Source organism: Mauremys mutica, chromosome 1 (genome assembly GCF_020497125.1).
Source record: "Mauremys mutica isolate MM-2020 ecotype Southern chromosome 1, ASM2049712v1, whole genome shotgun sequence".
Classification (NCBI taxonomy): Eukaryota; Metazoa; Chordata; order Testudines; family Geoemydidae; genus Mauremys; species Mauremys mutica.
Genome location: NC_059072.1, coordinates 206,816,256 through 206,841,698, shown reverse-complemented (window position 1 = coordinate 206,841,698; position 25,443 = coordinate 206,816,256). Strand labels below are relative to the sequence as shown.

Here is a 25,443-nt window from a genome sequence, read left to right as displayed (position 1 = left end):
GGGATGGAGGTCCACCATGGACAGAAATCTAGAGTGTGCCAAACAAGAAGTACTTCATTGAATTGGTGGGCTAAGACCACTTCCACACAGATGCCCAGGTTGTCCCAAAATATGCTTCCAAAAAAATAATAATTCATAGAGTGGCGCAGCTTACAGCAGGACTGAGAACTATGGGATGTGCTCCCAGAAGTTCTATGGCCTTACAGGCATGAGTACTGTACCAGTGTGGATGCAGCAATTCCCCTGTGGCTTTGCAGTGTGGACACACACTGCTGCTAGGCCAACCTGGGTGCCAATCACTTGAGTTACCAAAATCATGTGACTGTAGTGAAGGGTGCTGGATTGGAACTCTGACTGAATTCTTCTACTTATCCATAGAAGAGATATAGCATAGGCAGTGGCAATTCAGGTTGCCATACACTGCCCCAGCAACACCCCGGAGAACTGACATCTAGGGTTTAGTGGTGGGTTGAGGCAATATAGCCATTCAGTCCTTAGTTTCTTTGTTAACTCCATGGCAAGGGTGACATGACTGTGTGGATTCTTATCTGTTGGGAACTTGACTGGCATCTATTTCAAATAGACCTCATGTTGTAGCAACTTTTGGTAACTACAATTTTGGACTGGACTTGAACTCACCACCTTGAGTTAGAAGGCTCTATATTTCACCAGCTATTTCCTTCCCTGTCCAGTTCCCTGCAGAAAGCCTGTCACAAAGTTCTCTTTATTGAACTATCAAAGCCAGCTCAGTTTAGTCATTTTTATTCTGGTTCTCTTTTAACAACACTCTAAAGGTGGGGGAGAGGGCGCTAGAGCGTTCAGTCTGAATTTGCAGATTGCTAACTTCAAGATCCCCAACCATATATAAATCCAGTTAACCGCCTCTGCCTTGTGCATGTGCCAGACAGCAATGGAAGGAATATAATCCTCAAAAACATTATAGCAACTGCACATAGTTGCTTCCCCGGTTTTAGGGTTAACATTTGCTACATTTCAGTCCCTGTTGCCCCCTTGTCTTTAGAGGAATTTCCAATAGGCTTAGAAAAAAGGACAGTGAAACTGGTCATCATTTAATATTTTGCACAATCATTTTAATAAGCCTCCAACAAAGCCAACATGTAGGCATTTGATTTAAGCACAGAATATGCTCGGGTTGCTTCTGAGAGTAACATGAAGCAAGGCAAGAAAGCAGAGTGACTAATGAGATGACTGAGACTTTCTGGAGTGGAAATAATAGTTGGATTAAGCGTGCAAAGAGCGTGAAATAGGCCACTGAGTCAGCGCTAATGCTTATTATTGACTGGGTTTTGGGTCATAGCCACAATGCTAATATTTCTGTAACATTTTTAGACAAATGTCCTTTCTATCTTAGTCCCTTGTGTACAGCTCTGGTGTATGTCAAAGATCTCATGGTACGTTGCAGAGAGGGTAGAGATTAATAACCCGTGTCTTGCCCAATATTCCCACTCAATAAAACACATTTTAATATTCAAGGCTGAGCAGGAGCTATTAAAGACACAATAACTGCTCTGATTACACATAGTCTCTACCCTACCAGTTTACAACTAATGACTTAGTATTTCACTTTGGGATATGGACACCATGAGTAGGAAAACAGTGTATAAACCCAAATTCTGTTCTATATTTAGCTTCAGAGTATCTCATCTTTCGCATGTCAGAATTCTATCCCTTATTAATTTTTGTTGATAATTGGATTTTGTTCCAATTTTTCAACAAGCATTTGAATTTTTTTTCCCCCTGGTGAAATTCCTAATTGAGTAGTGCAAAAAATACTTTTGAAGCAAGCCTGTGCTTGGTTTCTACCCCTTTGCATGGTAGCATCAACCTGTTGGATCTGACATCAGTACTCTTAGGTGATGTATTTTTTCAGTCCGTAAAATAGGCAGGATCACTGTCAAACAGTATTGGGTTTACGACCTTTTAGAACTATGTAAAACGCTAGTGTCTGTAGAAGAACACTGCAGCATAGCGTGTGTTGTACAACATACCATAATAAGCCAGCAGATGGTGCCTAAGTGCAAGCAGCCAAGTTTTGGTGGCTCAGTTGCCAAGAGGGGCAAGAAGCCGGAGGATTCCAGAACAGATGGGAGAAGTAGGTGGAGAGGCAGGGGGGAGAAGCGCCTCGGTGGAAAGGGAGAAGGACTGTGTTGCACTGGGTGTGGGTGTCTGTGAGCCCAGGGAACAGGACTGTGATGAACACTGCTAGACTGCAACTGGTGGTGAACACTTTGGATTCAGACTCACATGTGTCCCAAGGGCAGGTGAAGGCTGAGTAGCCAAGGAGCAAGGGTACCCCGACAGGTCAGAGGTCCAAACTGAGCAGCCACTGAGCAGCGCACCCCACATTTCTGCTTTATGTGCACCACTGGTGTGATCTGAGGCATCAGGTGGGCTGCGCATGTGTGTGAAGGTTTTGGGTACCTTTGGGGGGCCGGAAAGGGGAGGGATGGTACTATTGTTTCACTGTCACTGTTGAATTCCCTTCAGTCCCCCATCCCCTTTCGGCCCGTCAGTCTGTACCCATTCCCTTGCTTATATTCCTTTATATAAATGGTCTCAGAATTCCTGTGTGTGAAATTGGGTCTTTGCGTTAGGGGCCTCTGGATCCATGTAAGCAAAGGGGGTTTATGCCCAAACCAAAAGAGAAATAGGTTCAGATGCATGCTACCTTAGGACATCTACCAGCACCTGTGTCCAGCTCAGAGAAGGGGTGCAGAGTTGGCACAATACGATTATGCCTTATTGTGTAATGTTTCTTGTCCAGGCTGTGAAAAGTGTTACTGAATTGCTTTAACAACAGTTTTCACAGAAGAATTTTGAACTGCTAAATAGGAAGACTGATGTGATGTTTCTCTCATCATGATTATCCTTTCCTCTCCAATCGCCTTACATGGCTATATCAATGTGAAACAGGAGCACTTAAATACTACTGAGTTGAAATCACTGGGAAAGAAGAAACTTTCTTTTCTAATTTTGTAATCAAATGGTGTTCTTGAGAAGCTGAGAAAGTACTGATAAGACTACCTATCTTATCAGTTATATTTCCCAAACATAGATATGAGCCCCATCTAAAACTTCACTTCTAAATACCAAGAGTTTATGAGTGTTTGAAATTCAGATCCAAGTAGTGTAACTTGAGCCTATCCCTATCCAAAATATCAGGTTGTTTCTCCTTTATTTCCCAACCTAATTAATAGTTGGCCCAGTAACTTCACCTCTCAGTGTCTCAGTTTCCCCATCTATAAAATGGGGATAATGATACTTGCCTCTTTTGTAAAGTGCTCTGTGACCTACTGATTAAAAAAAAACACAATTAGAGCAGGGTATAATTATAATTGGTAGTCTTGTCTGAACGATTTCAATGCCTGTTGAGTGTGGTTAGGATACGACAACACTGAGCTAGGATGCTCATGTTGTGTTTGCGACTATCCTACTAAAGTTTTAAATGTTCTATTCAAAATGTTATGCCTGATTCTTGTTTTATGCAGGTGTAATTCTAGTTGGGGGTAGGGGAGAGGGAAACAGCAATCCAATAATTTAAACCCTCCACTAGCTTTTTACATTGCCTATGTATCAGACAGAGAGGTGGATGTTAGATCAGTTGGGGCCAGAGATCTAACACCTATGTGGGTCAGTCTTGTCTCAAGAACACTGGCAGATTCTGAGGATATTCACTTCAGCGCAGTACACAGATGAAGAGTAAATGATTACTTTCCTAATGATAGCATGTGATTCTGAAATGAAGCACAGAAGCCGGAAAGATCCTGCATATTGTGATTTCAAGAGACACGACCGTATGCTCAAACATACTTTTTACCCTCTGCTACTTTCTAATATCCACAAACTGAGAGGTTTGGAAGAAACATCTTCAGGTGGAACCCTCAGTAAAGAGAAATTATCTGGTGGGCACTTGGTGATGTGCACTGGTCAGTGCTTAATTTGTAATGAAAGAGTTACAAGCAATTAGGTGCCGGGGTTCAAGCAATTTTTTTTTTAACTTTCATAACAGACACAGCAAGTCCAATGGTGCTGGGGCTCTGAATGGCCAAGCCGAGAGGTGCCCCACGGGGCTCAGCTCTGGAACAAAGTAAGCACTGGCACATGAGAGCTCCAGGCTAGATTCCTGTTCAGGAATGCCTTGAGAAGGAGTGCTGCAGAAGCTGTGTGCTTTGTAGAGATGTAGTAACCAGTACAGGAAGTGATGAGAGCTCGGTGTGGATCCTGTGCAGTCCTTCTGGCCAGAAGGATGGTGTCCCTAAACGTACGCCTTTGAAGTATGCTTGGGGCTCTAAGGCCTGGTCTACACTACGCGTTTAAACCGAATTTAGCAGCGTTAAACCGATTTAACCCTGCACCCGTCCACACAACGAAGCCCTTTATATCGATATAAAGGACTCTTTAAACCGATTTCTGTACTCCTCCCCGACGAGGGGAGTAGCGCTGAAATCGGTATTGCCATGTCGGATTAGGGTTAGTGTGGCCGCAAATCGACGGTATTGGCCTCCGGGCAGTGTCCCACAGTGCACTATTGTGACCGCTCTGGAAAGCCATCTGAACTCGGATGCACTGGCCAGATATACAGGAAAAGCCCCGCGAACTTTTGAATTTCATTTCCTGTTTGCCCAGCATGGAGCTCTGATCAGCACGGGTGGCGATGTAGTCCCAAATCCAAAAAGAGCTCCAGCATGGACCATACAGGAGATACTGGATCTGATCGCTGTTTGGGGAGACAAATCTGTTCTATCAGAGCTCCGTTACAGAAGATGAAATGCCAAAGCATTTGAAAAAATCTCCAGGCTATGATACAGAGTCCACAGCACAGTGCTGTGTGACAAGCGTAACAGAAAGCCAAAGAATCAAATGGACGCTCATGGAGGGAGGGAGGGGTACTGAGGACTCCAGCTATCCCACAGTCCCCGCAGTCTCCGAAAAGCATTTTTATTCTTGGCTGCGCTCCCAATGCCTGAAGGGTCAAAAACATTTTCCCGGGTGTTTCAGGGTGTATGTCGTCAATTTACACCCTTCGCCCCTCCCCCCCGAAAGAAAAGGGAAAAAAATCGTTTCTCGCCTTTTTTCAATGTCACCCTATGTCTACTGCATGCAGCTGGTAGACGGGGTGCTGCAGCGCTGAACACCAGCATCCCCTTCCCGGTGGCAGACGGTACAATATGATTGCTATCCATCGTCATCATCAGCCCATGAGTGCTCCTGGCTGGCCTCGGTGAGGTCGCCGGGGGCGCCTGGGTAAAAATGAGAATGACTCCCGGTCATTCCCGGCAGATGGTACAAAACGGCTGGTAACCGTCCTCATCATAGCAACTGGAGGCTGAGCTCCATCAGCCCCGCCACCTTTCATGTCTAAAGAAAAGATTCTGTACTGCCTGGACTATCATAGCAGTGGGAGGCTGCGCTCCTCTCCCCCTCACCCTTTAACATCCTGCCTGGACTATCATAGCAGCTGGAGGCTTCCTCCCCCTCATTTTATCTCACTAAAAAGTCAGTGTTTCTTATTCCTGCATTCTTTATTACTTCATCACACAAATGGGGGGACACTGCCACGGTAGCCCAGGAGGGTTGGGGGAGGAGGGAAGCAATGGGTGGGGTTGTTGCAGGGGCACCCCCTAGAATGGCATGCAGGTCATCATTTCTGCGGAATCTCTGGGGCTCTGACACGGAGCGGCTGTGCTCTCTGGTTCTCTAGTACACTTGCCCCATATTCTAGGCAGGACTGACTCTATTTTTAGACAAAACATAAAGAAGGGAATGACCCGGGGAGTCATTCCCATTTTTGTCCATGCGCCCCCGGCCGACCTCAGCGAGGCCAGCCAGGAGCACCCATGACAGCAGCAGATGGTACAAAACGACTGATAACCATCATCTCATCGCCAATTTACAATGGCAGACGGTGCAATAGGGATGGTAACCGTCTCTGCTACCTTGCAAAGGCAAATGAATGCTGCTGTGTAGCACTGCAGTACTGCGTCTGTCAGCAGCATCCAGTACACATACGGTGACAGTGACAAGGCAAAACGGGCTCCATGGTTGCCATGCTATGGCGTCTGCCAGGGCAATCCAGGGAAAAAGGGCGCGAAATGATTGTCTGCCGTTGCTTTCACGGAGGAAGGATTGAGTGACGACATTTACCCAGAATCACCCGCGACACTGTTTTTGCATTGGGATCTCAACCCAGAATTCCAATGGGCGGGGGAGACTGCAGGAACTATGGGATAGCTACGGGATAGCTACCCACAGTGCAACGCTCCGGAAATTGACGCTAGCCTCGGTACATGGACGCACACCGCCGAATTAATGTGCTTAGTATGGCCGCGTGCACTCGACTTTATACAATCTGTTTTACAAAAACGGTTTATGTAAAATCGGAATAATCCCGTAGTGTAGACATACCCTAAGAAATATGCTGAAGATACCCAACCAGCTAAACAGAGATACTACCTTTTAAGGGAATGCAGAAGGGAGCATTAACTATTGATATGATCCCCTCTTCCAAATTTCTGAACAGTCTGTTTTAAACCATTTTTTACTCTAAAAAATATTCACTAAGCTGTACTGTACAAATAGTTTAACATGACAGGGTGTTTTACAATGTCCATTGCTTAATTTGCTGCATTAATAACTAGACATAAAGAAACTATTTTATCAGCTTCCTTGAATTCACTGAAATTTGATGAGTCACAGGGAAAGTTGAAACAAATTACTTGAATCATGATCTGCACCATTTTTCATGGGCTGTTGTCTTTAGGGGTCTACCATCAAGAACTATGGCCCTGATCCTGCAGACAATTATTCCCACGCATAACTGCAGTGGTTCTCAACCAGGGATACATGCATCACTGGGGGTACACAGAGGTCTTCAAAGGGGTACATCAGTTCTTCTAGAGATTTGCCTAGGTTTACAACAGGCTACATAAAAAGCACTAGTGACATCAGTACAAACTAAAATTTCATACAGAATGACTTGTTTATACATCTTTATATACCATACACTGAAATGCAAGTACAATATTTATGTTCCAATTAATTTATTTTATAATTATATGGTAAAAATGAGAAATTAAGCAATTTTTCAGAACTAGTGTGCTGTGACACTTCTGTATTTTTCTGTCCAATTTTGTAAGCAAGTCGTTTTTAACTGAGGTGAAAGTTGGAGTATGCAAGACAAATCAGATTCCTAAGGCCTGGTCTACACTAGGACTTTAATTCGAATTTAGCAGCGTTAATTCGAACTAACCGCTCAACCGTCCACACCAGGAAGCCATTTAATTCGAACTAGAGGACTCTTTAGTTCGAATTCGGTACTCCACCCCGACAGGTGGAGTAACGCTAAATTCGACATAGCTAGCTCGAATTAGGCTAGGTGTGGATGCAAATCGAACTTAGTAGCTCCGGGAGCTATCCCACAGTGCACCACTCTGTTGACGCTCTGGACAGCAGTCGGAGCTTGGATTCTCTGACCAGCCACACAGGAAATGACCCGGGAAAATTTGAATTCATTTTCCTGTCTGGGCACTTTGAATCTGACGTCCTGGCTGGACATCGGGGCGAGCTCCGCAGCACCTGCAACGATGCAGAGCTCTCCAGCAGAGGAGTCCGGCCAATCCAAGAATAGAAAGAGGTCCCCAGCATGGACAGACCGGGAAGTCCTGGATCTGATCGGTGTGTGGGGCGAGGAGTCTGTGCTGTCGGAGCTGCGCTCCAGCAAGCGGAATGCAAAGACCTTCGAGAAGGTCTCCAAAGCAATGATAGAGAAAGGATACAGCCGGGATGCAATGCAGTGCCACGTGAAAATCAAGGACCTGAGACAAGGCTACCAAAAAGTCAGAGCGGCAAACGGACGCTCCGGAGCCCAGCCCCAGACATGCCGCTTCTACGAGGCACTGCATGCCATTCTAGGTGGGTCTGCCACCACTGCCCCACCAGTGACCGTGGACTCAGTGGATGGCATAGTGAACCTGGACAGTTCCTCCTCGATGTTCGCCGATGTGGAAGATGAGGAAGGGTCTGTGGAGGACGGCGCAGGCGACAGCCAACACAATACCGCTTTCCCTGACAGCCAGGATCTCTTCATCACCCTCACAGAGATCCCCTACCAACCCTCCCCGGCCGTTAACCCGGACTCTGAATCAGGGGAAGGATCAGGCGGTAAGTGCTATAAACATGTAAACATTTATTTTTTATAAAACAGGTATAAAAAAATAGAAATACTATATATAAAATTTTCAATGAAAAACTATATGAAAAGTAGGTCCACACATATAGGGATTGAACAATAATCCTCCAGGGACAATTCAAGAAAGGTCTCATTTAGGTCCTCAAAAAGCCTCCGCAGGAGGTTCCTGGGGAGAGGTGCCTTGTTGGGTGCTCCGTGGAAGCACACTCTTCCGCGCCAGGACATCCTTATGTAGATGGGAATCATCGCCTCCACAAGCATGGCCGCATATGGTCCTGGTCTCTGCAGGGCTTCCCTTAGCATCCGCTCTTTGTGACTCCGAGGGACCCGCATCAGGGTGATCTCGTTCATGAAATGCTGTATCTAATTAGGGCAATTAGTGTATTGTTACTGTTGTGAATGGTTGACTTTTACTTTGCATAACAATGACCCTCACTTAACAGCCACGTGTTGTAGGCCACATAGGAAAAGCATACATTGATCTTTCCCGTGCACTGGCGGGAGTGGCTGGAAAAGGGTCAGAGTATATGATTTCCAGATTGCCTTTAGCGGGAGGGCACAGCTATCCATTAACTGATAAGCAGAATGTACTGTAAGGCTTACCAGGACTGTCTGCTAGACGGATTCAGCTGTCTCTCCCCACTTGTCCGCTCTCCTGTGCAATGCCGCAGCCAATGAGAGCGTATTCCGAAATCTCGAACTTGTCCTGAGATCTCGTGAGACTTGTTGCCCTGTATGGTCTTGTTCAGAGAAACTGACTAGACTGTGTTCACTGTTTGCAAACATGTATCTGTTCAAGGAAATCAGTTACTTTTCCCATCACACAGCTTCGGCTCTTTCCCGGACTGCCCCGGCATCCCCCTCGCAGAGGCTGGCGCAGATTAGGCGGCGAAAGAAAAAGACTAGGGATGAGATGTTCGCGGAACTGATGGCCTGCTCCAGAGCCAAGGCGGCAGAGCAGAGACAGTGGAGGGAGACCCTATGTCAACAGCATCGCACACACATCGAACGGGAGGATAGGTGGCGGCAGGAAGACCAGCAGGCGACTCAAACGCTGCTTGGGCTAATGAGGGAGCAAACGGACACGCTCCAGCGCCTTGTTGATGTTCTGCAGGACCGCAGGCAGGAGGACAGAGCCCCCCTGCAGTGTATCTGCAACCGCCCTCCCCCGCCAAGAAGTCCTGCCCCCCCTCACCCAAAAGTACAAGACGGAGGGGCGGTAGGGGCCGTGAGAACTGTCACTGCACCACTGCATAGCGCTAATGTACCACACACCTCTCACGCTATAAATTTGTAGAAGTGCTTCCCTTACAGGCTCACCCAGTCCCAAATCCAAGTTTCATCCCCCCACTGTGTATTAGATTATTAAAAGCTGTTTGCTGTTATTCACTGTTTCGGTCACGTCTTTCGTGTCAGAGGATTTTTTTGTGTATGGGGGTGGGGGAGGGGATTTATAATTGCACGGTATAGCCTACATTACCAGGGTACAGACTTGGGGGCATGATCAACTGCAGGGCACACACACACTGCAGTCAGTAGGCACCAGGGTCACTCTGTGTGGTGTATGCTGCCCCGGGTCATTCTGTGATGTGTATGCTTGTCCAGGGTCCTAGCGCCTGCCACCCCCTTAATGTTAAGGCACGCTGCCCTTACCATGCACTTCCACCGTAGCAACGAGCCTCTCCGCTGCCCTGAGCCCCAACAAGAGCCCTCATCCACGGACAGATACTCACCCTTCCCCCACACCCCTCACCCCTTCCTACGCCCAAACCCGCAGCCCACTGCCGTCATCCAAACCCCTATCCAAAGAAGGCACCACTCGCCCCTTCCTGCAAACCCACCCCTTCCTGCAATCCCTCCCCTTCATGCACAACCACTTGCAACCGTCCCCCACCCCAGAGACCTATGTAGGAGCAGGAGGATGTCATTCCTCTATGGAACAAGCGGTCTGTACATCAGTGCACACCGTGCCCAGCACAGTATGCGTCCATGTTTCAACACCTGAACAGAAATGCAAAGTAAAACAAAGATTTATTAATAATGAGTGTAACAATTAATTTGCTTTAAAACGTGCTTTGGAAGTGGGGGAAACTTGGAGAACGGGGTATGTAACCGCAGATCGAAATCGACACATACAGACACAGGCCCAGGGTCAGTTTCTCTTGAAAGCAAGTGGAGAGTCATAGGTTACCCTGCTCTCCGAGGAAACTTGCTTTCAAAGCCTCCCGGATACACAGTGCTTCCCGCTGGGATATTCTCTCAGCACGGGTGTCTGGCTGAGCGTAAACTGCAGCCAGGCGATTTGCCTCAACCTCCCATCCGGACAAAAAGGTCTCGCCCTTACTCTCACAGAGATTGTGTAGCACACAGCAAGCAGCAATAACTACGGGGATATTCTTTTCGCTGATGTCCGAGCGAGTCAGTAAGCTCCGCCATCTCCCCTTGAGACGTCCGAAAGCACACTCCACCACCATTCTGCACTTGCTCAGCCGGTAGTTGAAGAGTTCCTTCTCTCTGTCCAAGGCGCCTGTATAGGGCTTCATGAGCCAGGGCATTAGCGGGTAGGCTGGGTCCCCGAGGATCACTGTAGGCATCTGCACATCCCCAACCGTTATTTTGTGGTCCGGGAAGAAAGTACCTGCCTGGAGGTGTTTAAACAGACCAGAGTTCCTGAACACACGCGCGTCATGAACCTTGCCCGCCCACCCAACGAAGATGTTGGTAAAACGTCCCCTATGGTCTACCAGTGCTTGCAGCACCATTGAAAAGTAGCCCTTTCGGTTAATGTACTCGCTGGCCTGGTGGGCTGGTGCCAGGATAGGGATGTGAGTCCCATCTATAGCCCCACCGCAGTTTGGGAATCCCATCGCGGCGAAGCCATCTATGATGTTCTGGACGTTTCCGAGAGTCACTACCTTTGAGAGAAGTTGCTCAACGATTGCGTGGGCTACTTCAATCACAGCAACCCCCACGGTAGATTTGCCCACGCCAAAGTGGTTCGCTACTGACCGGTAGCTGTCTGGCGTTGCAAGTTTCCAGAGGGCTATGGCCACTCGCTTCTGCACACTCAGGGCTGCTCGCATCCGGGTGTCCTGGCGCTTCAGGGCAGGGGACAGCAAGTCACAGAGTTCAAGGAAAGTGCCCTTACGCATCCTGAAGTTTCGCAGCCACTGTGATTCATCCCAGACCTGCAGCACTATGCGGTCCCACCAGTCCGTGCTTGTTTCCCGGGCCCAGAATCGCCGTTCCACACCATGAACTTGACCCATTGCCACCATGATCTCCACGGCGCGGCGTACCCTGCTTTGTGAGAGGTCTGCGCCACTCTGTGAATTCCTGTCCTCACCGCGCTGCTGGAGCCTCCTCACCCGATTTCTCAGCAGCTGACTGTGGAAGAGGTGGACGATAAGGTGCGAGGAGTTGACAACGGCCATAAGTGCAGCGATGATCGCAGCGGGCTCCATGCTCGCAGTGCTGTGGCGTCCGCGCTGTAACCAACCAGAGAAGGGCGCAAACAGATTTCCCGCCGGAGCTTTCAGGGAGGGAGGGCGTGATTGACAGTTCAATGACAACAGTTACCCAAAAGCACCCTCGACACATTTTTCCCCCAGGAGGCATTGGGAGCTCTACCCAGCATTCCAATGGGCAGCGGGGACTGCGGGAACTGTGGGATAGCTTCCCACAGTGCACCGCTTCCAAAGTCGACGCCAGCCCCATTACTGTGGACTCAGAAATTCGAATTAGTGTATTTACTGTGGATACACAAATTCGACTTCATAAGGTCGAATCCACAAATTTGACTTAAGTAGATTCGAAATAGTCTTGTAGTGTAGACAAGGCCTAAGAGGGACACAGTAGTCTGGAAAGGTTGAGAGCCACTGCAAAACAGTAATCCTATGGGCAGGGCCGCCCGGGGCGGGGGGGGGGAGGAATCGGGGCAATTTGCCCCAGGCCCTGCCCCACGAGCCGCTCCAGGTTTTCGGCGGCACTTCCGTGGTGGGCCCTTCACTCGCTCCGGGTCTTCGGCGGCGGGTCCTTCAGTGCAGTGGAAGACTTGGAGTGAGTGAAGGACTCGCCGCTGAAGTGCTGCCAAAGCCTCAGAGTGCCGCCTGGTGAGTACAAGTGCCGCAAGCAGCGGAAAAAAAAAAAGAAGCTGTGATCGGCAGCACTTAGGCTGCTCTACTGCCGCTGCTTCATTCTTCAGCTGCATTCGGTGGTGGGTCCTTCCCTCCGAGACAGACCCGCCACTGAATTACCACCGAAGACCCAGCCCTGCCACAGGCTCCCTGAATCCTCTGAGCAGCCCTGCGTATGGGTAGTCATATAGGACTACTCATATGAATAAAGAGCGTGTGAAAGTTGGCCGGAGTACTTCAGAAAGGGATCTGGGGGTCAGAGTGGATCAAAGCTAAATATGAGTCAACATGGTTGCAAAAAAAGCAAACATCATTCTGGGATGTATTAGCAGGAGTATTGTAAGTGAGACATGAGGAGTAATTCTTTTGCTCTATTCTGTGCTGATTAGGCCTCAACTGGAGTATTGTGTCCAGTTCTGGGCCCCACATTTCAGGAAAGATGCGGACAAATTGGAGACAGTCCAGAGAAGAGCAACAAATATGACTAAAGGTCTAGAAAACATGAACCATGAGGGAAGATTGAAAAAATTGGGTTTGTTTAGTCTGAGGAACAGAAGATGAGAGGGGACATGATAAGAGTTTTCAAGTACGTAAAAGGTTCTTACAAGGTGGAAGGAGAAAAAATGTTCTCCTTAACCTCTGAGGATAGGGCAAGAAACAACGGTCTTAATTACAGCAATGGAGGTTTAGGTGGAAATAAGGAAAAAACTTCCTGACTGTCAGGGTGGTTAAGCACTGAAATAAATTGCCCAGGGAGGGTGTGGATTCTCCATCACTGGAGATTTTTAAGAGTAGGTTAGACAAACACCTATCAGGGATGGTCTAGAACTCTAGATAATACTTAGTCCTGCCATGAGTGCCAGGGACTGGACTAGATGACCTCTTGAGGTTCCTTCCCAGCCTACGATTCTCTGATTGTACTGCTGGGTTCTCAAACACTTTCATTCTGCAGACTACCAGGATCTCAATCTACTGAGCGCCCTGGTCTAGCAGTTAGAGTCAGGTCACGTACCAGCTTTGTGCCTCAGTTTACCTAACAGTACACTTACCTGCTAGGATGTGATGCTTAATTAAATGTGAATGTTTTCATTAACAGCTCCTCAAGTGTAATGTGCTACATAACAGATCCTCAGGCATAATACTCAATGAGTCTGATTGTCCTCTGACTTAAACTCGTGTAAATGAGGAGTGGCTCCACAGAAGTCAATGGTGTACTCCAGTGCAAAACTGGTATGAGGTCAGAATCAGGCCATTTAAATACAAAAGTATTTATCATCATCATCATCATCAGATGCCCACCTCCATTACAATACTCTGAAATGTTCATCAGTACAGTCAGACTTTGGGGCTAAATCGTTTCAGACTCAAACAATTTTATAATGATCGTATTTCAGTAGTGGGTCAAGTAAGGAGTAGATCAGCATTAGTTTAATGAGCTGCCTCTAGAAATCACAAATACTACATTCCTTGGAAGATTATGGATTCCTTTCGTCTAATTATGTCTTTACTCAGGAGGCATGAGGCTTTGCGAAATGCTCTGCTTACCCTGAATGAACCCCCATTTACTCTATATTTTTACCGCAGGAATCCTTCCAAACATTGCACAGATGGAATTTCACATCTGACAAAAGAAACAGATAACGTTTATCGAGCAAAATTTATATTGCTTGAGTTTGCGTTGCTATTTCATGCAGTCATGCCTCTGGAGTGTTCTTCTGCAATACAATTACTCTCCAGAGACTAATCCTGGGAAATGCTCAATTTTTAGCAGGAGGAAGTGACAAGTATTATTTATCAAATATGATGTAAATGCTCTTGATCTTTTTAAAATAAAAATTAAAATCTTTGTTTTTCTATTTTTGAAGGTGTTAGGGAACTTCACACAGCAAGTGTCATTTCCTTGGATTATTAGGAAACTAGCTCTGCTAGACTGTGGCAAAACATAAATCCTCCCTCCCGTTTAACAGAGTTTGGATGCTCCTTTCTGCTAGTGACGAAGAGCTGACAGCAACAGAGATTTCACCTTCAACTCAAAGCCCCGAAACTGATGAGGTGATAATATTCTGCTCTGGGGAAACTTGTGCAGCTGTACATTATCCAAGATCTTATTTTGACTACATGCCTGATTCTCTACGGACATGCTTCTGTGAGCTTATAGGTGACCAGAGCAGTGTGTGTGTGTGTGGGGGGGGGGAACTGCAGGCAAAGGCGACACACTTTGATATGACTGTAGGCAGCTAATCCTAAATTACACCTCTACCTTGATGTAACACTGTTTTTTGGGAGCCAAAAAAATCTTACCGCGTTATATCGAACTTGATTTGATCTGCCAGAGCACACAGCCCTGCCTCCCTCTGAGCACTGCTTTACCGCGTTATATCCGAATTTGTGTTATATCAGGGTAGAGGTGTACCTGTTTATACGGTCATTTAAAACATAGGGGAAATGCACACTGCTATTTTTTTTTGCAAAGGAAAAGCTGAGGCTAGGTGAAATAATAATTTAGGCTTGAACCTTAAAAAGATGGCTATTTTGAATTTTGCAAGCCACAGTAAGATCACTCTTTAATAGCTTACTGTCTTCTATTTGCTGTATAAGATAAGGCACTTGATTTGTGGCTGAAAGATGATCTAGGATAAATTAGCAATAGAAACAGTAGAGTGTTTATGTGTAAAATGCATGTCTAATATATTTCACATATTCTGAGCTGTATGTTTTTTAGTTACTAAACATTCCTCAGAGCAGGGAAAGCATCTTCCTCTATGTTCTGTATAGCACTGAGCACACAAACAATATCTGAAGTTTTGATAAAAGTTTAATGATATGGAAGAAGGACTTTGCCAATGTTATTGGGGATCCCTACCTGTTGCTACAAATACATAATACACTATAATAACGAAATAGCTTCCTATACCATTTAAAGTGTATTTTAAAATGTCTTCCTGCCATTAATATTGGTGTGCTAGACAATCTCAAAATAATGCAACATAGCTTCTTTTCCAGTTACTATTGATCATGTGAAAACCAGGAAAGCACCTTTCCACATGCAAAACTTTGCAAACACGTACAGCAATCCTGGAAGACTATTAAATCAGGAATTCACACACACACGCACACACACACGCCCTGCAGCAAGAGTCTCCTAATTGCACTTTAAAAAAAACCCCAAACCCTATATTCATTTGCAAAACAGAAGTAACTCAAGAGCATTTTACATGCCAGAGCTGAATATAAACACCTTTTATAGCTTATAGGTCCCATACTAAATACAGCCTGCCATCATTATTGCTGCTGCTTACTGAAGGAGACACCAGTTTGTGAAAAATAAGAAAAAGTACCTTTTGAATTCTTCCATCAATATCCAAATAAATACACTTGGGTCGGTAAGTTGAGGAGCCGGATCCCATCTTGTTACAGTTGGACTTTTACTGTACTTTCTTAGTGTCAGCTATATAGCAGGAAAAAGGGATTAGCCAAACAACGCTGAGCCACCTCTGCCAGACCCTTTAGTGTCTTTGCTCTTCTCTAGACCACAGTCTCATGCTATGAAGATCCCTCCTCTAACAGGCATGCATTTTGCTGTGGCTGTGTGCGCGTGTGCCCCCTCCTCTTAGTTTTTCTTTTCTCTGACTCCAGCTGCCTTGGACAGGGAAACACAAGCTTCAGATCCTGTCTTCAAGTGCCCTCCCGATTCCCATAGCAACCCCCTTTGACTTCAGAGCTGGGAGCCTGTGGGCAATCAATCTGTAATGCTGTACTGGAGAGCGGGGTTTGATTAGTTGCTTTCAACACACAAGACAAAGTACCACTTATCACTGGGAGAATCCTCTACATTAGACTGCAGTCAGTGTCACTTTATTTTTATGGTGAAATGGAAACAGAATAATCAATTAACATCTATCCTTTCAGTTGCCTTTCTATGCATTTTAAGAAGTGTGACAGACTCCCAGCTGCACTGAACGCAGACACAACCCATTTTAAAAACACCATGTAGCCAGAGCTGGGACTGACCCAGCTAAAACTAAGTAGTTTCATTTATATACCGCCTTTGTTATCGTTGCACAGAACACAAGCCAGGCAAGAAAGAGTTACAGTAATAAAGTTTGAAGAAAACAAACCCTGCCTGTTGCTATTGACTAATGTCCTAAATGCAATTCCTCTGTTTAAAAGAAATTTAGGTAAATGTTAAGTACTCCGGAAAACGTGTACCATATTTGAAAACACAGTCTAAAAACTGGAGGAAGCAATACATTTGCTGTTTGATTCTAAGAGAACTCCAAATGCCATCTGCTGAATATCTGTCTTGTTTTGCATTGTCAGTGTCTATGGGGAACAAAAACAGTGGTTGGTGATTCTCCCTGGCAGTGTGAAGAGACTTTGAGACAGCGATTCCTCTGACTTCACAAGGCAGACATGATCAGGCAAGCTGTGAGCAGGCAGTGCTGCTGGAAATAGCGCATTAGGTTACTTTTATTTCTAAGTGCTTTCTGAGACTTTTAGTGCTTCGGCAGCTGAGTTAATAAAATATTTCACTGACTTTTGTGTGGCAGGCTGAGATAAACTATGGAAGATGCGAAATGGTGGATGCACTGAGGGCCCAAATCTGCCTCTCTGATTCACATGATGGCCCTTATTGTATGAGCTGATGTTAATGGGACTACTTGTGTAGTGAGGCACTCCTCAGTATGAGTAAAGGGGTCAGAATTGGGCCCTAAGTAACTGAGGAAGAGGACCATGGACAGAGTCAAAAGTGAGTCAGAACCTGCAGGTCTTATTCAAGCAGAACTCTCATGGATGTAAGCGGGAGCTTTGCCCAAGTAATAAGTGCAGATCAGACCCACAAATGTATCAATACCACCCTAATAGTGTCGGCAGACAATCTTTATAAATGATGAGCTAGAGGTCTTTATAAGATCTCAGAGTTTAGTAAACCACTTTTATTAGAGGGTCTACTCTCGTATTTCATAACCGCATTGTAGATTTATAAAAGTTGGTTGAAGATAAGCAGATTTTTAAAATTCTCTTGTAACAAACTTCATGACAGGTCAGGAGTAGTATTTGAATCCTGGCCATTTAGCACCAAACTATACAACTCCAATACTTGAAATAAAGGAAAACCTCCATTACATAGCAGCAGTAGTAGGCTGTTATTTATAGTGTAACTCCTGGAGGAAAGGGGCATGACACAAGTGGGTATTCACCCACGAAAGCTCATGCTCCAAAATGTCTGTTAGTCTATAAGGTGCCACAGGACTCTTTGCTGCTTTTACAGATCCAGACTAACACGGCTACCCCTCTGATAGTTTAGCAACATGTTTCACTTTCCCTGCTGATTTGTTTAGCACATTATTCTGTTACTGAGGCTCACATGCATCTTCATATATTCAACCAATAATCTTGGGTATTAGTTACATCACACCTGTTTTTGTGTTTGTCTAGTTTGATCAGTCCTCTGTTCTTTTCAAAACACTTTGAGCTGGAGAGAACCACCCCTTATCCCAAGCATCCAACCAAATGGAGCATGTCTAGGTTAGCATTCAGAAAAATGCAAGAAGTTCCTCCAGTTCTCATTTCAGTTCAATTCTGTCCATGCATGTGTAAGTGGGGGAATGATTCCGCTATGGTGGGGAACTTTCCTGCTTTATACACTACCCCAGTGAAATGGGCTAGCAAAAGGATCTGAGTCGGGGTGGACAAACTATGGCCCAGGGGCCACATCTGGCCCTCAAGCTTCCACCAGGGAGCAGGGTCCAGGGCTTGCCCCACTCCGCATAGCTCCCAGAAGCAGCAGCAGTATGCATAGGAGCAGCCGGGGGCTTTGCATGCTGCCCCTGCTCCAGGCATCACCTCTGCAGCTCCCATTGGCCAGGAACCACGGCCAATGGGAGCTGCGGGAGCGGTGCCCCTGGCTGCCCCACGTCAAACCCCCGCCCGAGCCCCGATTCCCCTCCTGCCCTCCAAACCCCTTGGTCCCACCTGGCGCACCCTCCTGCACTCCAAACCCGTTATCCCCAGCCCCACTCCCAGCCAGAACCCTCACCCCATCCCACACCCCAACTCTCAATGTCGTGAGCATTCATGGTCCATCATACAATTTCGGTATCCAGATGTGGCTCTCAGGCCAAAAAGTTTGCCCATCCCTGATCTGAGTCCTCGCTTCCACTTCCTTTACCCAGAGGCCTGCCTGACCCCAAGGGCTGCCCTTCCACTCTCCTGTGTGGCAGAGTCCTCGTAACCCCAACAAGGCTGGATTCCTGGGGGGCTCAACCCCCACCTTGTCGTGGTCACTTAGGGCAGGGGCTAGGGTATCCCCGTTCTGGGGTGCTCTCTGGAATGTAAGGGAAGTTCAGTCTGTTCCTCACAAGTCCCAGGCCTCCTTCTCAGGCCCTGGCTGTGCTGCAGGGATGCTGCGGGCCGGACATTTGCTCTGGCAGTGGCCACATGCCCTCAGGCTCTAGGTGGCAGGACCCTTCTTCCCAGCGTTGCCCCTGCCCCATCGGGGTTATGATCCCCCTCCAAGTGTGGCCTGCAAGGCCTCTTGGTTGGGGGCATCTCCCTGCGTTGGGCCTGCTGCCTAGGGTCTCCCTCGCTCTCCCCAGCTGCTCCCCACACTTGGCTCCGGACTGCTCCAGCCCCAGCTCCAGCTCCACCACTCTGCCTCAGCTCCAGATCCTCTCTGCCTCAGCACAGCGGCTGCTCTGCCTCCAGCTCCCTGGGCTGCTTCTCTGGCCTCTCTGGCTCTGGTTGCTGCAGCTCTCCTCCCAGCCCAGGTCTGCTCTGTGGGCTGCTCCCAGCTCTGACCTGCTTCCTGGGCTGCTTTTCTGGCCCAACTCTGCTCTGCTCCCCAGCTCAGCTTGGGCCCCTGCTTTCTCCTTAGTTCTGCTCCACTCTGTCTGACCCAGGCAATTCCAGCTCACACGGAGGACAGGACCTGGGGCAACGGCCTCTCCCCATTGCCCCTGGGGACTGTCAGTCTCAGGGTCCTGATTTCCTGTTGACTCTTCCCGTTACTTTTAGTACTGGGAGCTAGCCAACCAAAACACCCACACTGAGTTTTAATAAGAGGACAACAGTCCTCTGACACATGCAACTTCAGTCAACTTCAATAGTATTTCTAACTACCTTTGAGCCTAGTTTTTATAACCTGACTTCTATTTTTGTAGAGACACTAATTACTGTTACAGCACCTCATCCAAACTCTCTATACATTGAAAAGCATCCATTTGCTTAAAACACTGGTGAATCATAAACGATAAACATCAGTGATAAGAGACCTAAACATTAGAGATGAGAGGTGACAGTCCATCTCTGACAATATAGGATTTTTGGTAGTGTTCTGTTCAATCTAGTTATAAATGTTCCAAGTGCTGGACTGATGGACTAGTTTCTTTGGTGAACTATTCTTCTGTCTAATGGATGTTCAGGTTAATGAATTTCTTCATAATACTCTGCCTAAATTTCCCCTCTGTTAACAGTGTCCCATCACTTCTAGTTGCATCCTTTTGTGCTAGTCTAAATAATTCCTCTCCTTCCTTGGTGCCTGATCCAAAGCCCATTGAAGTCGATGGAAAGACTCTACTGATTTTTGGCCCTTGCGTCAGGTCCCTGTGCTTATGTTATTCATTTAGCTAATGCTTAGATTGAAAAAAACACCAGCTATTCCTAGCACTAGGTGTGCTAACATGTTTTAAATAAAAAGACATGAAAATACAACAAAAACAAAAATAAATGAATAAAATAACTCTGAAAGCTCCCTACCCACATGACAGCAAAGATCAACCAGCTGCTAATTCCCCACCCCTCTGTACAGCTCAGTCCTCCCTCAAAGCTCAAGAAAATAAATGCACCTTACTCTTCAGAATGTGTTGTAAATTCAGACTATTGTATGTGTGTACTGCAGCTGGAGAAGTGATCACCAGCTTGGGTAGACACTCACTAGCTTTGATCAAGCTAGTACACTAATAGTAGATTGTAGCACCAAGTAGCATGACAGGCTAGCTGCCTGAACACATGCCTAGGTCAGGATTGTACTCAGGTAGCTTCGACTAAGGAGAGGGGTAGTGAATTCCAGAGGCCAGGGCTGTCATAAGGTACCTGCTGTCAGCTCCCCTGTCCTAAACCAAAAAGGACTCCAGCTAGAGTGTCTTCACTGACTGTAGCATGGGGTAATAGGCAAGTTCCTAGCTCTTCAGGGATTTATATAGGACAAAAACCAACAACTTAAACGTTTCAATAGCAAGGTTCAGATTATTTTTCCCCAGAGATACGAGTTTGCATTCATCAGTGTTGAACCTCGTTTCGTTATTTCCTGCCCATATTTTGGCTCTCTCAGTCCTCACACAGACATGGTATCATTGGTGAATGTCCTGAACATGCTGTTTACTCTCTCTTCATGATCATTAATGAAGATGTGAGGAGATCAGACTAGAGGACCACCGTGGTCCATCTTGGCCTTGGAATCTATGATAAGCATGACTGGACCCAACACCAATCCCTTTCGTACCCCCATTGATCTCTCTTCTGACTTGATGGATTGCCATGTACCATTTCCCTTTTCTTGTGGCTCTAGAATTAAAGAACCACTAAAGCCATCTAATCCAGCTCCCTGCCCATGCATATTATTCCCTATTCTACATTTACCAGCGTTTTGTTCTCCAGCCAGTTTCAAATCCAGGTGACTGCATTCCTATCCCAGACAACTAGAAGTAATTTTGAGAATAAGACTTTGGGCTTGTCTACGTTTAAAATGCTACAGTGGCACCACTGCAGTGTTTCAGTGTAGATACTCCCCATGCCGACAGGAGGGGTTCTCCCATCAGCATAGGTAATCCACCTCCTTGAGAGGCAGTAGCTAAATTGATGGAAAGATTCATCATCACTTTAGTGCACAGTCTGCCCCAGGTATTAGTTCGGCTTAACTATGCTGCTCACGGGTGTAGATTTTTTACACCCCCTGAGCAACATAGTTAAGCCAACTTAATTTTCTAGTGTGGACCTCAGACCTTTGTGACATTGGGTTCAACCATCCAGCGCACTAGAGCTGTGCCCAACAATCCTGGCAAGGGAGGCAAAGCCATCAAGGGGAAACTCCTGTACTTACAGAAAGCACTGCTGGTTCTGTAGCATTTACACAGGAAAGACAGGATCACAGTTTTTAATGCTCCATCTGAAGGAGAGAGACAGAGAAGTGGAAATGGAAATGTAATTATCTGCCTCAGAAGCACAAAGGGCCAGACGCTGGTCTTAGCATGATTTGAACCAACCGTTTCAGGAAGTTTAGGTATTTCTTGGGATTAGGTTACCTAGCCATCCCTCTGGCTAAAGAACAGGGAGGTTATTAAAAATAAATTAAACATTTTTCTAGCCTATTTTGTATCTCTGCCTCCCATTTTGCTTCCTCTGCCTCACCTGTGTCCTTTCTCCAATTTCCGAGCTTCTACTATGAGCCTCTCTCAGGTCCGACTTTCACAGGCTCCCCTGAGGGCCTTGTCTTATTGCTTTAACTCTTTCACTTTTTCTAATGCATCGTTTTCACTGCCCCGAAGCTCAAAAATGTCCCTCTCACTGTCCTCCCCTGTCCCCAGTTATCTCTCTCTGAATCCGTTTTTCTCACTCACCTCTCTTTTAGGGTTTTTTCCCCTTAGTTTCTCCACTCTCACTCCTAGATTTCCACCCCAGCCCCCTTAATCTGTGTTTTAGGGCTTGTCTTCACAGGAAAGTGTTAAACATTATACTGGGATAGTGATACTGGGCATAACACAGCCACCCCTGCCCCATGTGTGGATACTCTTATTCTGGAATCAGAGAGGGTTTTTTTGGTTTAGCTTAAACCCCTTTAAATTCACACCTTCACTTATACCAGTACAACTTTCCCATGTAGACTAGCCCTTATGCTTTCTCTCCTCCCATCTCTTTCATGCCTTTGCCATTTCCCCTCTAGCCAGCACTGGAAACAACCACATTTGACACTGACTACACCCTGCTGAATCAGTGATCACAGAACATTTCTAAGATATCATTGCACCTGTCTGTCCAGGTTGCCAAGGTGCGTGTTCAAGCCTTCATCCTCTAGCACCTCTACTATTGGCATCAGCCACATTTCCTCCTCCCTGCCAAAAATCCATTCAAAGGGCTGCTGCCAGGATCATCTTCCTGGCTCACTGCTTAGACCTCCTTACCCTCCTCTTTGTACCCTCCTCCACTAGCTCTCCCTGCTCCAGCCAAACTCCTTGTCTTTGCCTTGAAGGCGCTTCATCACTTAGTCCCCTACTATTGATCAGATCTACTCACTTAGTGAGACATCAACCCCTTCCTTTGCTCCACCAGTGACACCAGCCTCAATCCGCTTCTCCCTTATGCAACTTTGTGTGTTCCCCCTAGCCAGCCCTCCATGTGTGGGGGAAAAAATACCTGTTAAAATGTGCAGAGCTCCTTTAAATCCTTCCTTAAAACCTGCCTCTGTTGTGATGCTTACAAATCGCTACCATCTGGCATTAGTTTGGCAAGTGAAATTCTGAGACTTCTCCTTTCATGGTAAACTCTGTGGTATTGTTACCAAATCCCCCACCTCCACCCCTGTTTCATACAAATGTTGTATGCGGTCTACCTTGTACTTTGCCAGCTCTCTGGAGCTTTGACTGTCTGTACTGATACTTGCCCTGTCCAGAGCCTAGCACAATGAGGCCCTAATTCTTGATCAGGGCTCCTAAATGTTACTATAACATAAATAAATACATAATGATGATTTAAAAGCTGTAGCCTGTATACCATTTCATTGTCCTTTAGAACTACTACTTCACTAGCATACCAAAGACTGGCAGATGCCAATTATTGGGTTCTTGCACATGAGAGCATCTAACTGGAGCAGAGGGAAACAATCCCATAGTTGCAAAGAATCCTGTGGCACCTTATAGACTAACAGACGTTTTGCAGCATGAGCTTTTGTGGGTGAATACCCACTTCTTCGGATGCAAGTAGTGGAAATTTCCTGGGGCAGGTATATATAAGCAAGCAAGAAGCAAGCTAGAGATTAGATCAATCAGGGAGGATGAGGCCCTGTTCTAGCAGTTGAAGTGTGAAAACCAAGGGAGGAGAAACTGGTTCTGTAATTGGCAAGCCATTCACAGTCTTTATTTAGTCCTGAGCTGATGGTGTCAAATTTGCAGATGAACTGGAGCTCAGCAGTTTCTCTTTGAAGTCTGGTCCTAAAGTTTTTTTGCTGCAGGATGGCCACCTTAAGATCTGCTATTGTGTGGCCAGGGAGGTTGAAGTGTTCTCCTACAGGTTTTTGTATATTGCCATTCCTAATGTCTGATTTGTGTCCATTTATCCTTTTCCTTAGAGACTGTCCAGTTTGGCCGATGTACATAGCAGAGGGGCATTGCTGGCATATGATGGCATATATTACATTGGTGGACATGCAGGTGAATGAACCGGTGATGGTGTGGCTGATCTGGTTAGGTCCTGTGATGGTGTCGCTGGTGTAGATATGTGGGCAGAGTTGGCATCGAGGTTTGTTGCATGGATTGGTTCCTGAGCTAGAGTTACTGTGGTGCGGTGTGCAGTTACTGGTGAGAATATGCTTCAGGTTGGCAGGTTGTCTGTGGGCGAGGACTGGCCTGCCACCCAAGGCCTGTGAAAGTGTGGGGTCATTGTCCAGGATGGGTTGTAGATCCCTGATGATGCACTGGAGGGGTTTTAGCTGGGGACCGTATGTGATGGCCAGTGGAGTCCTATTGGTTTCTTTCTTGGGTTTGTCTTGCAGTAGGAGGCTTCTGGGTACACGTTTGGCTGAGATAATGTTTCTGGACACCTTAAATGATTGCTTCTTGGAGCAGCTGGTCCTGGAGAGGCAAGAGGAGAGGCAATTCTTGATTTAGTCCCAAGTGGAGCACAGGATCTGGTCCAAGAGGTGAATATAGCTGGACTGCTTGGTAATAGTGACAATAATATAATTAAATTTAATATCCCTGTGGCAGGAAAAACACCACAGTGGCCCAATACTGTAGCATTTAATTTCAGAAAGGGGAACGACACAAAAATGAGAAGGTTAGTTAAACAGAAATTAAAGGGTACAGTGCCAAAAGTGAAATCTCTGCAAGCTGTGTGGAAACTTTTTAAAGACACCATAGTAGAGGCAAATTAAAAAACATAGTAAGAGAACCAAAAAAGAGTGACTGTGGCTAAATAACAAAATAAAAGAAGCACCGAGAAGCAAAAAGGCATCCTTTAAAAAAGTGGAAGTTAAACCTTAGTGAGGAAAATAGAAAGGAGCATAAACACTGGCAAATGAAGTGTAAAAATACAATTAGAAAGGCCAAAACGGAATTTGAGGAACAGTTAGCCAAAGACTCAAAAAGTAAAAATAAATTTGCTATTAAGTACATCAAAAGCAAGAAGCCTGCTAAACAACCAGTGGGGCCACTGGACAATCAAGGTGCTAAAGGAGCACTCCATTACGGAGAAACTAAATGAATTCTTTGCATCAGTCTTCATGGCTGAGGATGTGAGGGAGATTCCCAAACCTGAGCCATTCTTTTTAGGTGACAGATCTGAGGAACTGTCCCAGATTGAGATATCATTAGAGGAGGTTTTGGAACAAATTGATAAATTAAACAGCAATAAGTCACCAGGACCAGATGTTATTCACCCAAGAGTTCTGAAAGAACTCAAATGCAAAATTGCAGAACTATTAACTGTAGTCTGTAACATATCATTTAAATCAGTTTCTGTACCAGATGACTGGAGGATAGCTAATGTGATGCCAATTTTTAAAAAGGGCTCCAGAGGTGATACCGGCAATTACAGGCCTGTAAGTCTGACTTCAGTACCGGGCAAACTGGTTGAAACTATAATAAAGAACACTATTGTCAGATGTATAGATTAACATAATTTGTTGAGGAAGAGTCAACATGGTTTTAGTAACGGGAAATCACGCCTCACCAATGTATTAGAATTCTTTGAGGAGGTCAACAAGCATGTGGACCAAGGGGATCTAGTGGACTTAGATTTTCAGAAAGCCTTTGACAAGGTCCCTCACCAAAGGCTTTTATGCAAAGTAAGCTGTCACGGGATAAGAGGAAAGGTGCTCTCATGATT

The 25,443-nt window shown here is 46.1% G+C and overlaps 1 protein-coding gene across 3 annotated transcripts in view; it reads right to left on the bottom strand.

Moving 5' to 3' along the window:
- PDE9A (phosphodiesterase 9A) overlaps positions 1 to 15,997 on the bottom strand; it is a 98,363-nt gene extending 82,366 nt beyond the window's left edge. For 2 of the 3 annotated variants that reach the window (XM_045002556.1, XM_045002557.1), the window contains exon 1: positions 15,684 to 15,997. In XM_045002556.1, the coding sequence (XP_044858491.1) occupies positions 15,684 to 15,752 (69 nt within the window). In that variant the 5' untranslated portion in view covers positions 15,753 to 15,997. The remainder of the gene's footprint in view (positions 1 to 15,683) is intronic. The other variant, XM_045002555.1, reaches the window with a different exon arrangement.
- Between the last annotated feature and the right edge of the window lie 9,446 nt (positions 15,998 to 25,443).